General features: G+C 42.8%; 2 protein-coding genes across 3 annotated transcripts; both read left to right on the top strand.

Annotated features, from left to right (window-relative positions):
• Positions 1–2,745: 2,745 nt before the first annotated feature.
• LOC113649175 (aggrecan core protein-like) lies at positions 2,746–4,069 on the top strand. Its single transcript, XM_027156826.2, has 2 exons — positions 2,746–3,469; positions 3,642–4,069. Exon 1 carries the CDS (start codon positions 2,784–2,786, stop codon positions 3,465–3,467), a length of 684 nt encoding a protein of 227 aa, XP_027012627.2. The 5' UTR covers positions 2,746–2,783; the 3' UTR covers positions 3,468–3,469; positions 3,642–4,069.
• A 1,732-nt stretch (positions 4,070–5,801) lies between these two features.
• Positions 5,802–13,790, top strand: dcaf8 (DDB1 and CUL4 associated factor 8). 2 transcript variants are annotated; one of them, XM_027156779.2, is made up of 13 exons: positions 5,802–6,016; positions 7,305–7,368; positions 7,501–7,590; positions 7,764–8,389; positions 8,561–8,701; positions 8,812–8,906; positions 9,465–9,575; positions 9,663–9,793; positions 9,918–10,025; positions 10,160–10,290; positions 10,425–10,544; positions 10,655–10,771; positions 10,879–13,790. In XM_027156779.2, exons 2-13 carry the CDS (start codon positions 7,332–7,334, stop codon positions 10,996–10,998), a joined length of 1,827 nt encoding a protein of 608 aa, XP_027012580.1. In that variant the 5' UTR covers positions 5,802–6,016; positions 7,305–7,331; the 3' UTR covers positions 10,999–13,790. The 2 variants fall into 2 exon arrangements, with proteins under 2 accessions (XP_027012580.1, XP_027012581.1); XM_027156780.2 differs by lacking the exon at positions 5,802–6,016 and adding an exon at positions 6,105–6,488.
• Positions 13,791–13,868: the final 78 nt, after the last annotated feature.

Below are 13,868 nucleotides of genomic sequence, written 5' to 3'. Positions count from 1 at the left end.
GGTCTCGCTGCCCTCGTGCCCGGTGCAACGCTACCACTGTGGAGCTTACAACACTAACACAAATCTGTATGAGAACAGAGACTGTCATGAGAAGCTAAATTTCCTCTGCTACTGACGGCTGAGTGACGGCGATCTCTGTGTTCCTTGGAAATTTCCAGAACTCTGATGTCTTAGTTTTCTTCTCGGACAGATGAGTTTCTCAACTCTACGCAGTTATTTATGGCGCATCTGTGTGTTATTAATATTTAAACAGCTTTGAAATGAAACCTTCATGCTTAAGTAGTGATAGAACAGTGAAATTTCTGTCAGGTGTATGGTTTGTTTTACTCTGTGCCGAATGTGGATTATATAAAAATCCGCTGTTAGTTATTATATATATACTGTATTCTATCTATTACATCCACGACTTTAAAAATCTTCACATTTTTGTTCATTTGTTCACATGGAGGGTAGTCCGATTTCCTCCCCCGCTCCAAAGACATGCATGGTAGGTTGATTGGCATCTCTGGAAAATTGTCCGTAGTGTGTGAGTGCGTGAGTGAATGAGAGAGTGTGGGTTGGCACTCCGTCCAGGGTGTATCCTGCCTTGATGCCCGATGACGCCTGAGATAGGCACAGGCTCCCCGTGACCCGAGAAGTTCGGATAAGCGGTAGAAAATGAATGAATGAATGAATGAATGTTCACATGGACTGTACTTCTATATTTATGATGTCTGTGTCATTGTTGTTGTTTTTTCTGCATCTGTTTCTTTATTTGACTTTAATATTAAAATGAACAATAAAGATAAGTCTGTGGTCTAATGTGGACCCTGAGGAAAAGCAGATTGTCGTGTGTTTGATTTTAATCTTTACACATCTCCGACGATCAGGTGTGTCCCAGAACAGAATGTCAAGAAGTGACTGTTGCCTGGTTTATCCCGCCTTTTTACAGCTAGTCAATCAGTGCTCTTCAGTGTTAAAAGTACCTGTGTGACCTTTTGTTTTTTTCCTGTTTTACATGTGTTTTAAATAACTTCTTATTTAAATGGAGATCCCAGAGGTCATAAACGTCCTTCATGGATCCGCAACCATCACATCACAGTCCGGTGTCGGCTGGAGAGGAGTAGACGATTTTGTCGGACGACAGTCAGACGTTGGAGGAAGTTCTTGATTATTGCAGAAGTTACTACACCTATCTCTTCTGCACGACTTATCCTTGCTGAAGATGCATCCGTGCAAACTGGTGACCGGACATGCGAGTGGACGCTGAAAAAGCAGGGCTGAAAAAGTGAAACGGATATTTCTCTGCTTCCCTCTAGTGTCTGACTGCAGTACGATGTTTTATCAGCAATCGTTCGAAGACGAATTCAAATTTTCATGGGTCGCAAACACGACCGCGTGCAAGTTTGACATGCGAGGAAGTGATTTAATTTTTCTTCCATTGTTTCTATAAAAATAGAAGTAAAAAAAATAAAACATTGCAGAAATGAGAATTGACCTCCATACATGTAAAAAATATATAATATAAGGAAATAAAGATCGGAGGCAGAAAGAGTTTGTGTTTTGAATGATATGCGCTTCAGTGCAAAATCAGGTTGAGGTGGTGGTTGTTGTTTCCTGTTTCCCATGTTTATTCCTATATGATGTTGTGGTTGAGGGCCTGAATGTCCTGTGGGAAGAATCACCTCCATGTTCTCCGTATGTGTGCCTTCAGGGAGCTGATTTGCTTTCTTGACCACAACAGAGTGATGAATCCATTGTTCAGGTGTCTGAGGTCCTCGACTATCTTCCTGGCCTTTGTGCAGTAAAGCTTTTAGGTCATGGAGCTCAGTGTGGGTGGTGCTGTAAGCTGATCGCACTGTCCGCCATCTCAACCGGTGGGCGTCTCGTTCATCCAGCATGGATCCAGGGTTAAAACCATTGACAGGTGAGTGAAATGTAAACCAATAGAAATGTGGGGTTTTCTGTCATATCTGATAAGAGCTGTTGTAAAAAGGACCAAGAGGATAAAGTAAGGGAAAGATACAAAGAAATGAAACTTAAAGTAACAAAGTGTGTCTCTAACGAGGCATATTGAAATTTTAGTCAAACACGTCAAGAATTTCAGCACATTTGCATTGGTTAGAAATGTGTGTTCCGGACAACACAAACAAATGCAGGAACAAAACAAACTAACTAGCAAATGGTTTAGTTTTGCTAGCTTTAGCTAAAGGACTGCAAACAACACACGTTTTCTATTTATCTCATTTATCCCACTGAGCCATTGCAGGTTGAGGGTCTTACGCGAGGGCAGGGGAAGTTCAACAGTGATTAGATCTGAACCTGTGGGATTATGGGATGTGGTAGCCTAGTGGTTAATGTGTTGGGCTACAAATCGTAAGGTTGTGAGTTCGATTCCTATGTCCACCAAGCTGCCACTGCTGGGCCCCTGAGCAAGGCCTTTCACCCTCAATTGTATAAAAATGAGATTAAATGTAAGTCACTCTGGATAAAGGTGTCTGCTAAATGCTGTAAATGAACCTCCATTGCTCTAGGGATCTCCATACAGATCGGGGTTTCTGTAAATCTGCTTCATGACGAAGTTTGTTGTGCTTTAAGTCTTTATGTCAGTAATGGTGTATATGTAGCAAGCACAGTAAGAAAGATGTTCCCTGAAAGTACTATAAGTGAAGAGAAGTAGATTGTTTTGCATGCGTTGTAAATGATTTCTGAGGACATCTGGTACGAACGCAAATAAACGCCAAAGGAAGCAGATTGTAGCAGAGATGAAGTCATCCCTTGTCTTGTTTCTCCTGCTTTGTAGCATGGTTTGGTGTCAGAGAAGAGTATATATCTACATCCATGAGCAAATGACCTGGTTTTCAGCTCAGAGCTACTGCAGGGAAAACTACGTGGATTTGGCAACCATCAGTTCTGACGAGGAGAACCAGAGACTGGTTTTGAACGCATCTTCATTAAGTTTTGAAGGTTGGATCGGGCTGAACAAGACTTCACCCAACGGAACTGTCTGGCAATGGTCTGATGGAGAAACACCTAATTACTTCATGTGGAAGAAGAACCAGCCTGATAACTGGAATCATGAGGAGGACTGTGTTATGACTGTCTTAGGTGGCTGGAACGATGTGAAATGTGTCACTCATTGGCCATTCTTTTGCTACTGGAGATTTGTTTTGGTGAGGGAGAACATGACATGGCCGGACGCTCTTGATTACTGCAGAACTCACTATACCGGCTTGGCTAGCCCCATCTCTGATAATCAACTTTCCCTGGCTAGAACTGCAACAACTGGAACCCAAACCGTCAGCATCTGGACTGGCCTGAGATTCGTGAACGGACGGTGGGTCTCTGTGAGCAGTACGCCGTTGGGAAGCCTGGTCTTGCTGCCCTTGTGCCCAGTGCAACGCTACCGATGTGGAGCTTGCAACACTAACACAAATCTCTATGAGAACAGAGACTGTCATGAGAAGCTAAATTTCCTCTGCTACTGACGGTAAGTAACAGTTAAAGATATACTACACTCAGTTCTGTACATTGAAATGTTTGTGTTTTGCGATGGAAGCTTCTAGAACTTTGAGTCTGCTACTAGACTTATTAATAGAAACAATCCATCAAGTTCGATGCCTCAGAAACTGACTTTATTTTTCCTCTTTTTCTCTGGACAGGTGGCAGGTGGAATGGCCTCCTTCAAGAAGAACACATGGCCGAGGCTGTGAAATAATGTTAGATGTGTAGCATAAAATAATTTTCCTATTTCAGTAGCTTTAAAGTAAAATGAGGGAAACAGGATTTAATAATGATCTTCTTAGATACTTGTACAAACACCTTTGTGCACATCTCCAGCCGAAAACATTAGAGTGAAATTCTTTTCCTTTTAAATTGTTGGTTTCAGTGTTGGTGATGTTTTGAATGGTATTGACAACCAAATGCTAAGGTGCTGAAACCTGACCGCGACTTCAACAATACTCTGACACACCAAGCTTATATCCTTTCTATTTTACACTTGTCTCATGAGTAAAACTCACTCGTGTGTGTTTGTAGTTGTGTGAGAACGACTTAATTTCAACACAAACATTAATTCTATTATACACGCAAACAGAAATCATATATATTTTAGACAACATAGGCATTTTAGTTGTTTTCCCACTTTACTGCGAATGTAACAGATATGTGTATGAAATAAAAACATGTCTAAATGAATCCATCACATTGTGTTGTTTTTTTTTTTTACAAACTGTCCTTACATCTACACTTCATTTGTCACAAAATAAAATATCAGGTGATCTGACCATCTTCTCCATCCTCCACCCAAAGCAGGGACATTACTGTATGCAAAGTTTACAAAGTAAGCAGCTCTGTGAAAGCAACATCAAGAAGTCAAGAAGCTCAACCATATATAGCTGTTGCAGTACATAGTGAAATGAGACAACATTTCTCCAGGATCGTGGTGCTACATAAAACAAAGTCAGAGCTGAGGACTTAGTAAGTAGTCCTAGATACATAAAGTGCAACTGTGCAACCTGGTGTAACCAGTGCAGGACAAGACAAACAAGACAGTGCAGGACAAAAGACAGTGCAGACAAAAAGTTATAAGACAATACACAAAAAACAATAAACAGAATGAACACAGTTTCTTAGCAGCAGGTCCCTGAGATAATATATAGGATTTGTGCAAGAACAGCAAACGACTGAAAGGTGCTTCGGTACCTTTTTCCAGATGGCAGGAGGGTGAAGAGTGTGTGTGAGGGGTGTGTGGGGTGAAGAGTGTGTGTGTGAGGGGTGTGTAAGGGTCATCCACAATGCTGTCCATGATAGAGGGAAGAGAGACTCCAATGATCTTCTCAGCTGTCCTCATTATCCGCTGCAGGGTCTTGCGATCCGAGATGGTGCAATTCCTAAACCAGACAGTGATGCAGCTGCTCAGAATGCTCTCAATGGTCCCTCTGTAGAACATGGTCAGGATGGGGGGAGGGAGATGCTGGGCTGCTGGGCTTTCTTGGTGATGGAACATCAGGGCAAGGACCATGAAACATGATACACAGATAGATTTACAGCTTTACTTCCCCTTTGCTGTTATAATATCCACTTCATCAACTGCTCTAACGAATCATCACCATGGTTCCCAATGACCAATCACATCAATGTTTTTATTCATTTATTTTTTATTACTTACATATAAATACTTTTGCTTGCACTCTGAATTTGCGTGTGAATTTCTCTCTGGTAGTATCAGTGGTACAGTAATAATTATAATAATATTAATAATATTAATAATGATGATGATGACGATGATAATGATGATAATAATAATAATGATAATGATGATACTGATGATAATAATAATGATGATGATGATGATGATGACGACGATGATAATGATAGTAATGATGATGATAATGATGATGATAATGATGATGATGATGATAATAATGATGATGTTAATGATGATGATAATAATAATGATGACGATGATGATAATGATGATGATAATAATGATGATGATCATGATAATGATGATAATAATGATGATGATGATACTGATGATAACAATGATAATGATAATAATGATGATGATGATGATGATAATAATAATAATGATGATGATAATGATGATAATAATAACAATGATGATGATGATAATGATGATGACGATAATAATAATAATAATAATAATAATAATAATAATAATAAGAAGAAGAAGAAGAAGAAGAAGAAGAAGAAGAAGAAGAGATAATAAGAGATGATTTATAGGAACACAGGAAGCAGCAACCTGTTGTCGTCTATATTAGCTCGTATATACATCCGGTTAAAAAAAAATAAAAGCGTCTTACCGGAAGTACGTAGAAAAAAATAAAAGGGGGAAAAAAAAAACAGCTACAGTCAGAGGATTAAAGCTCTTTTCTGTTCAAGGCTTCATTTGTGTTACGCAAATGTCTTGCAAATTCCTTTTCACGCTTTCAGTCCTGGGCGTCTGGAGTGCTTAAATCTGCTCTGGACGAGTTATAAGAAGTGCGGAGGATTTTTTCGGGCCTTCTCAAAGGTACACATGTAGTTAACGCTAATGACGCTAATGCTAACGCTGTGTTTACATGTTAGCATGTGACACGACCTGCCACAAGAGCTACATAAACAACTAATAATGACAACAACACTACAAGGACAAACAACCGATAGGCTTTATAACTGACACGTTTGTGTGAAGGTGAATTTTAATCCTTTAGCACGGCTAAAAGAAAGCTTTGCTAGCTCCGCCGTTTGTTTTTGTTTACATAACATCTCCTCGAGCAACAGGACAAAAACAAATCCCATGTAACCCCCGAATATCAGCGTGTAGTGTGGCGAATACACCAGCTTTGTGTTTATGACCTGCTGTAAGGACGTTAGTGATGTCCTCATGTCAATGCTCATGTCTCTCTCTGATCAGAATCAGAATCAGAAGGAGCTTTAGTGTGAGTACAAAGAATTAGTTTTAGTGCCACAGGCTTCAGTAACACACAGACAATCAAAACAAGGTGAGAATAATGCGAGTAAATCAATAAAAACACGCGCATGTAAATACGAATAGAACACAGAAGAAATAACGAGTAGAAAAATAAATAAATTGTATGTACAGTTAGGCTGTAGATGATAGAATAGAATTAGATTATTATTATGCGTTTTATTGTTGTTGTTTTTTTGTGTTTGTTTTCCTGTATGGAACAACGTGTGTATGGGAGAAACTGCCTTTAACGAGCTGACTGCAAATGTGTAAGGATTTCTGCAGATCAGATCAAAAGCTCTGCCAAGTTAAAATCCTGATTCGATTCGCTCTCTGCGTTGAATCGATTCAGAGTCGAGTCGCTGACTTGTTAGAATAGAGACACCAGAGGGCCACCTTGATCATACCAGTATAGGGAGAGAAAAAAATTATAAAAAAGTGTTTTTATTTATTTATTTATTTATTTATTTATTTTTTACAGAAAAACAAGAAGGATGTTTTTGATTCACTTTATGCAGTGAGTCGATTCAGTGTTGATTCACTCTTTTTCTAGACTTCTTTCCTGGAAGTGTACCCACTTTTGTGGAATCAGATTAAATTAATACTGTGCTTGTGAATGCGCATTGACTCAATGGGATCGAATAAAAGTTTTACTTAGGGTTCTCAAATTTAACTGTGTCAAGGTTTTCTGTGTTTATTTCCACCCCTGTGTGTGTGTTTGTGTGTTCTATCTCAGGAAATAATTGTGTATAATGTTAATGATTAACGTTTTTCTCTGAAACGTGTCCGTGTGCCGTGTACAAAAACCTCAACCCTTAAGGATGCAACGCTGCTTACTCTGCTTTTCTAGGCTCCATCATCAAGAGAAAGGACTAGCATGGCGGACTCTCAAGGCCACTCCAGCGTTCCAAATGGTGAGGGGCATTAGTGTCATCTCTCTTCAACGGATTTGTCTCTATCGTTTATGCGTAACGTCTTCTGAGTCATATTATCTAGGGACACCGGTAGTAATCTGATAAGAAATGTTTGTGTGATTAATCCTGAAGGTGGCGCTGATGATCCAGAACCAGAAGAGGGAAGAGGCAGTAAAGAAGACTCGGCCTCAGCTACAGACGATCAGATACGTCCTGATTCAGGTAGCGACTATTAGGAGGATTTGCTCAGACGAATCATATACCAGTGTGCCAATTAAATTGTTGAATTGGTGATTCAGACTCCATTAGGATGTAGATGTTCTCCAGTGTGGTGTGTTCAGCTGCGTCAGGTAGTTTTATCTGTTCATTCATAGAAGTCGATTTCTTTCTGCTAGAATCGAGCCCACAGCAGGAGCAGCCAGCTGCAGAAGAGGGAGAGGAAGAAGAGGAAGAGGACACCGACAGTATGGACGGCAGCCTTACGTACTCTTTTGTGGAGGAGGAAAACAAACACGACGGCGAGGGCGGCGGGCGAAGAGAGCGAGCAAAGAAAGACGAGAGCAGGAGAGCAGGCCGGAAGCGGAACCGACCTACGTCACGCCACTCCTCCAGCTCAGACGATGACGATGACGACGACGATGATGATGATGACGACGATAGAGAAGATGAGGAGGAGAATGAAAAGGAAGAAGAGGAAGACATGGAGGCCTGGCTTGGGGCAGAGGTAAAGGAAATGGGAGGGCTTAAATGGCGTGCGGTGCCATCTCTGCGGGCACGGGAGATCGGGAAGAACTCGTCTCAGTTTGCGCGGAGCGTTTGTGGCTCTCGAGGCCTGGTGCAGCGTTTGGAGCTGCAGGCTCGGCTGGAGCGGCACAGCGGCTGCGTCAACACGCTCCACTTTAACCCCTCTGGGACTCGCCTCGCCTCGGGGAGCGATGACCTGCGTGTGGTCATCTGGGACTGGGCAAGACGCCGCACAGTGCTTGAGTTTGACAGCGGACACAAGAGCAACGTCTTTCAGGTGAGACCTGTAGCCATGGCGACTCTACATATGAAATCAAATGCCATCGACTTTCTTCTTCTTCTTCTTTCAGTGAACCCAGATTTCAGTCTGTTACCTGACCTTTCTTTGTTTGTTCTGTTCTGCTGACTTTCAATAAAATCTTCATTTGCATTCCTCTGTCTTTTCCAGGCAAAGTTTCTCCCTCACAGCGGCGACTCCACACTGGCCATGTGTGCCCGCGACGGGCAGGTCAGAATAGCCGAGCTGTCGGCCACGCAGCGCTGCAAAAGCACAAAACGAGTGGCTCAGCACAAAGGTGCTGCACACAAGGTAACATTAAAAAGTATACCGTGTTAATGTGTGTGCGTGCTTGTGCGTGCGCGTGCCTGTGAGTTTTTGCACAAAGCTTATTTGTTTGACTTTGTGTGTCTGTATTTTAGCTGGCTCTAGAGCCTGATTCACCCTGCTGTTTCCTCTCCACTGGAGAAGATGCTGTTGTTTACAGTGTTGACCTGCGGATCGATCGACCTGCCAAGTGAGTCGAACAGAAATCTGAAGAAATGTCGTCATATGACCTTTCGCACAAAATTGTCCTCATGATTTTAATTTTATGCCCTCCGAATCACAACCTGTCGATTCAGGGGAATGAATGGAATGCCAGTCAGCTGATTGATTACAGTGAATCGATCGGCTGTTAGTTGACTTCTTACGGTGAATCGAATTCTTTCAGCTGATTCGTTATGGTGAATTTCATTCTTCCAACTGATTAATTATGGTGAATCGAATTCTCTCAACCGATTCATTATGGTGAATCGAATTCTCTCGACTGAACAATTGCGGTGAATCGAATTCTCTCGACTGAACAATTGTGGTGAATCGGAATTTGTTCGAATGAAAAATTACGGTCAATCGGAATTCTCTCGACCGATTCATTACGGTGAATTGGAATTCGCTCGACTGATTCATTACGGTGAATTGGAATTCGCTCGACTGATTCATTACGGTGAATCCAATTTTCCAACTTGCACTAATAAGCTTAGTTCCTGTACAGTATATGTTCCTGACAGAACATTTCTTCGTCCTGGATTTTTAGCAAACTGGTGGTCGTGAAGGAAAGCGACAAGAAGGTGGGTTTGTACACCATCTACGTGAATCCGGCCAACACGCATCACTTCGCCGTCGGAGGAAGAGATCAATACTTAAGGTAAGGCTTTGTATTCCATTTAGAGTTTGCGTGTGTGTGTGTGTCCTCTTCCATCACAGATTCCTTGTGTTACTCTGTGTGTTTTAGGATCTACGATCAGAGGAAGATCAACGAAAACGACAACAACGGTGTTTTGAAGAAGTTCTGTCCATCTCACCTGGTGTCCAGCGAATCCAAAACAAACATCACCTGCTTAGTGTACAGCCATGACGGCTCAGGTAACACACACACACACACACACACACACACACAGAGTTCACATGAATCCATACAGTGTGCAGGTTCTCTGTTTACTGATGGTGTATTTATCCCCCCTTCACCTCCCCACCCCCCATCCCCCAGAGCTGCTTGCTAGTTATAACGACGAAGACATTTATCTGTTCGACTCGAGCCATAGCGACGGCGCAGATTATCGCCGGAGATACAAAGGACATCGCAACAACGCCACAGGTATGAAACACGCACTACAGGATTATTATCTATAACATTCCTCTACACATTAGTATTGACTTCAGGAAACTCATCAACAGAGGGGTGTTTGGGATTCCAATACGTGTGTGTGTGTGTGTGTGTGTGTGTGTTAGTGAAGGGTGTGAACTTCTACGGGCCGTGCAGCGAGTACGTAGTGAGCGGAAGCGACTGCGGACACATTTACCTGTGGGACAAACACTCTGCCCGTGTGGTGCAGTTCATGGAGGGCGACAGAGGCGGAGTGGTAAGTTAGGCACCACGGGAGCAGAGCTTTAATGACACAATGGTGATCAGACCGAAAATGGTTAATAATGGGTTTGTGTAACGTGCTTTAAAAACGGAAAAAATAAATCATTTCCTTGTCTTTTTCCACTTCAGGTGAATTGTTTAGAGCCCCACCCTCACCTGCCTGGTCTGGCCACCAGTGGCCTGGATCACGATGTAAAACTTTGGGCTCCGACCGCAGAGAACCCCACCACCCTGAAAGGCCTCAAAGAGGTACACGTTCTCTTAAACTGTTTCCATACAAGCTTTCGCTTTCTTTCTTTCTATCTTTCTTTCTTCTGCTGCTTTTCTCTCTTAAGTGCTCTCTCTCCCTCTGTGTTCAGGTGATGAAGAAGAATAAGCGCGAGCGTGACGAGGACAGCGCCCGGCACGGCGAGCAGTATGACACGCAGCTCCTCTGGTTCCTCATGAGACACATGAGGAACCGCAGATCTCTCCGAGTGAGTCAGTTCCACCTCGCCACACCTTCCCTAGACGCTTCCTTACAGTCGGCACGCTTCGGTAAACCATGCATCATTTTTGTGCTGTTTTGTTGTTTTTTTTTAAGACTCAGAGCCGACACGGCGAAGGCGGAGACGGAGACACCGACACGGAATTCTGGAGCACGCCGGAATCTTCCGACGACGATGACGGTGGTCCTGACCACGTCCAGTGCATGTCATCCTGAGCCGACCCCTCGCCCCTACACACACACGCGCACACACACCCTCACACAGTTGCCATGTATTCGAGCACATACACAGTCCTTATGCACTGACACACACTGCGAGTACAGTGCCAGCAACACACACACACACACACACACACACACACAGAACGTGAGGCAGAGATGAAAAGAATTTGTCATCCCCCCCCCTACACACACATACATGCAGATTTCAGCTCGTTAACACTCACTTTCTCTCCCACACACACACACACACACACAGTGTTTCCACAGAAGCAGCTTCACTTTACACACTGGAGCGGTCGAGGACAATTAAGGCTTTTTGCTGACATCGTGGACCCCGACGGAGGAGCGTCCAGCGATGATGACGTTTGACTGTGCGCTTCTTTTTTTCCCCGAAGAGCCTCCATCACCACGTAGTGTTTCAATCGGACACGGAAAAGAACAGCCGTCCCAGCATCCCGTCTTTCCTTGTGTTTTTCTCTACTGAGGACAGAACTCCGCAAATCCAAGCGTTTAACGGGTTTGCCGGCCGCTCTGTGGATTCCTCGGGCTCGATCCCGGTGACTCCCTCTCTATTGGACGCTTAATGGGAGTGTAGAAGCCATGTTTAATCCCCTGAGTAGTGCACTTAGCGAATCCCACACGTAATAGTTTCTACACCATGTAGGAGCCGCACGCAGCCAGCGAGGATCACGTCTCGAGTCCGTAACGTATGCTTTGTAGCGCGCTTGCTTACCTACAGAGCCAATTCAGAACCGATGGGACGAACCACACCCTATGTAGTGCGCCATGATGAGCATTCATGTAGCTAGTGTTGGATCACAAATGGTTAAAGTGGTGCACTACTGTGGGTGTGAGCGCACACACATATTGGGTTGTTTTTGTTTCCCTAACAGGTTTATGAGCTGTATCCCAAATCAACATCTCTGTAGTTTGTAGTGCACTAAATATCATGTTGCGCCCAATGTAAGCAGTGCACTAATATGCTGACGTGACGGTTTCCTTTGTCCAGGCCCTTGTGAACGTTTTGGCTTTGTTATCCATCACCCTACACAGTCCACTCATGAAGCCGGTATAGAGCTGAACCCTAACTGGATCTGTAGTGCACTAAATAGGGCACAAAGGCTTTATTTCCTGCTCAGTGTAGTGCACTTGTGTGTAGGTTCCTTGTTTGTTTTGTTTCTTCCTTTCAGAGACACGGTGCACTACTTACGGTGACTACGTAGTGTCGTTATTTTCTATCTTATGTAACGTCCCTGAGCCACGCGGGAGCTGAAAGACGCACCAATAACTAACACCGCAGCGCATCACACAGGGCCGAGGAGCCGACGGTCGTATGAACTAGAGATGCATTTGGAGATGAACCCGTTTCTCAGCAGGACAAAGCAAACCGGCCTCGTCCCAATCCTACGTCTCGTTCCCCTCCACCTCCCCCACGCTTAGTGAGTGCACTTTAATCAGGGAGCTGTTCATTTTTGAGTCTCGAAATACGAGTGTGCACTTAAGGCTTTCAATACCTAACAGGTTTAAACACCCCCCCCCCCTTTTCTTTTTTTCTTTTCTTTACCACACTCGTGTTTTTTTTCCTCTCCATCCAACTGGGGATTAAAGATTTAAAGATTTGGTACAAAATATATTTGCACTTGAATGGAAAAATACGGATGAGCAGCTCTTAAAAAGCGGCGTTATTCCTTAAAAAAAAAAGAAAGAAACAAAAAAAAAAAGCTCTGCATTAACACACCCCTTCTTCCTTTTTGAAGTGTGCATGCGAGAATGATTGTAGCACAGCCATCGTTCTATTTGGGACGGAGCCCGTCGCTGATCGCTTTTTGTTTTGCGTCGTTTAATAAAAATTTCATATCTTTCAAGTTGTGACTGTTTCATGGCAGATTACGACAGTGTGACGTACCGGACCGGGTTGGTTCTCGTACAGAGCGAGTCGTAAACGTCGGCAGTGACGTCACCACGGACTCGAGAACCGCCGTCCTTTTTATTTCCCTCAATCTAACGGCGGGTTTTGAGGAAAGTGGCGATCTGCATGTCGTCCGTCTCGTCCTACAGGGCTGGGTACAAAATAGCAGATTATCTGGTGTACCATTTTGACAGAACGTTTCAGTAGCTATCGTGCTATTTCGGACGCAGCCCAGGGGTCGGGGATGAGGAGGGGGGGGGGTGTCTGGATGTTATCTTGATTTTCTTTTCACCAGGGGAATGAACAGTTTTTTGCTTCTTTTTTTTTTGTATGGGGAATAATAAGTGAAATTACTTTGTATGTACATATGAATATATAATTACATATACATACATATATATAAAAACTACACTTCCATCACCGTCATCCGAATTTGATTCAGAGATTTATATTATATACAGAAACGGATTTAAAAAGAAAAAGAGATTTTTTTTTCCCCCTTTTCTTCTCTGATTGAATCCCTTAAGTCACGAGCATCACTTATAAACATCTAGATTTTTTTTTTTGCTTTATTTCTTTGAAAAATCCTCTAATGTCAAGAGCATCACTTTTTTCTCTCTCAAATTTTAAGTTATTCTTTCTTTATTATTATTATTTTATTGCATTTCTTGAACTCACCCTTCACCCCTTTCCCCTAACAGCTTTATCGTGTAATTTAAACAGTTTTGTTGCTTTTTTTTTTCTTCCTAGGTTTTTTTTTTTTTTTGATTGACTTATTGCACTGCTGCCTAATAACTGTTATTGGTTCAGTTGACAAAAGGTGTACAACTTGTGCACTTGTACACACACAAAAAAAAGAGAGAAGGCTGTTTATGAACACGTGTCATGTCTTTTTCTTTTTATCGGATGATCATTTACGCTTTACAGGATGGAGCTGTTTTATTATTGTGGGTCT

This window comes from Tachysurus fulvidraco, chromosome 1 (genome assembly GCF_022655615.1).
Source record: "Tachysurus fulvidraco isolate hzauxx_2018 chromosome 1, HZAU_PFXX_2.0, whole genome shotgun sequence".
In the NCBI taxonomy this organism is placed as follows: Eukaryota; Metazoa; Chordata; class Actinopteri; order Siluriformes; family Bagridae; genus Tachysurus; species Tachysurus fulvidraco.
The sequence above is the reverse complement of the archived record's forward strand: the minus strand, read 5'-3'. Positions and strand labels throughout refer to the sequence as shown.

Bases quoted from the DNA above. Each gene is read 5' to 3' on its own strand.
- LOC113649175 (XM_027156826.2), top strand. From the start codon at position 2,784: ATGGTTTGGTGTCAGAGAAGAGTATATATCTACATCCATGAGCAAATG.
- dcaf8 (XM_027156779.2), top strand. From the start codon at position 7,332: ATGGCGGACTCTCAAGGCCACTCCAGCGTTCCAAATG. The intron at 7,369-7,500 runs GTGAGGGGCATT...TTAATCCTGAAG, and splicing joins CCACTCCAGCGTTCCAAATG to GTGGCGCTGATGATCCAGAA. The intron at 7,591-7,763 runs GTAGCGACTATT...TCTTTCTGCTAG, and splicing joins TCAGATACGTCCTGATTCAG to AATCGAGCCCACAGCAGGAG.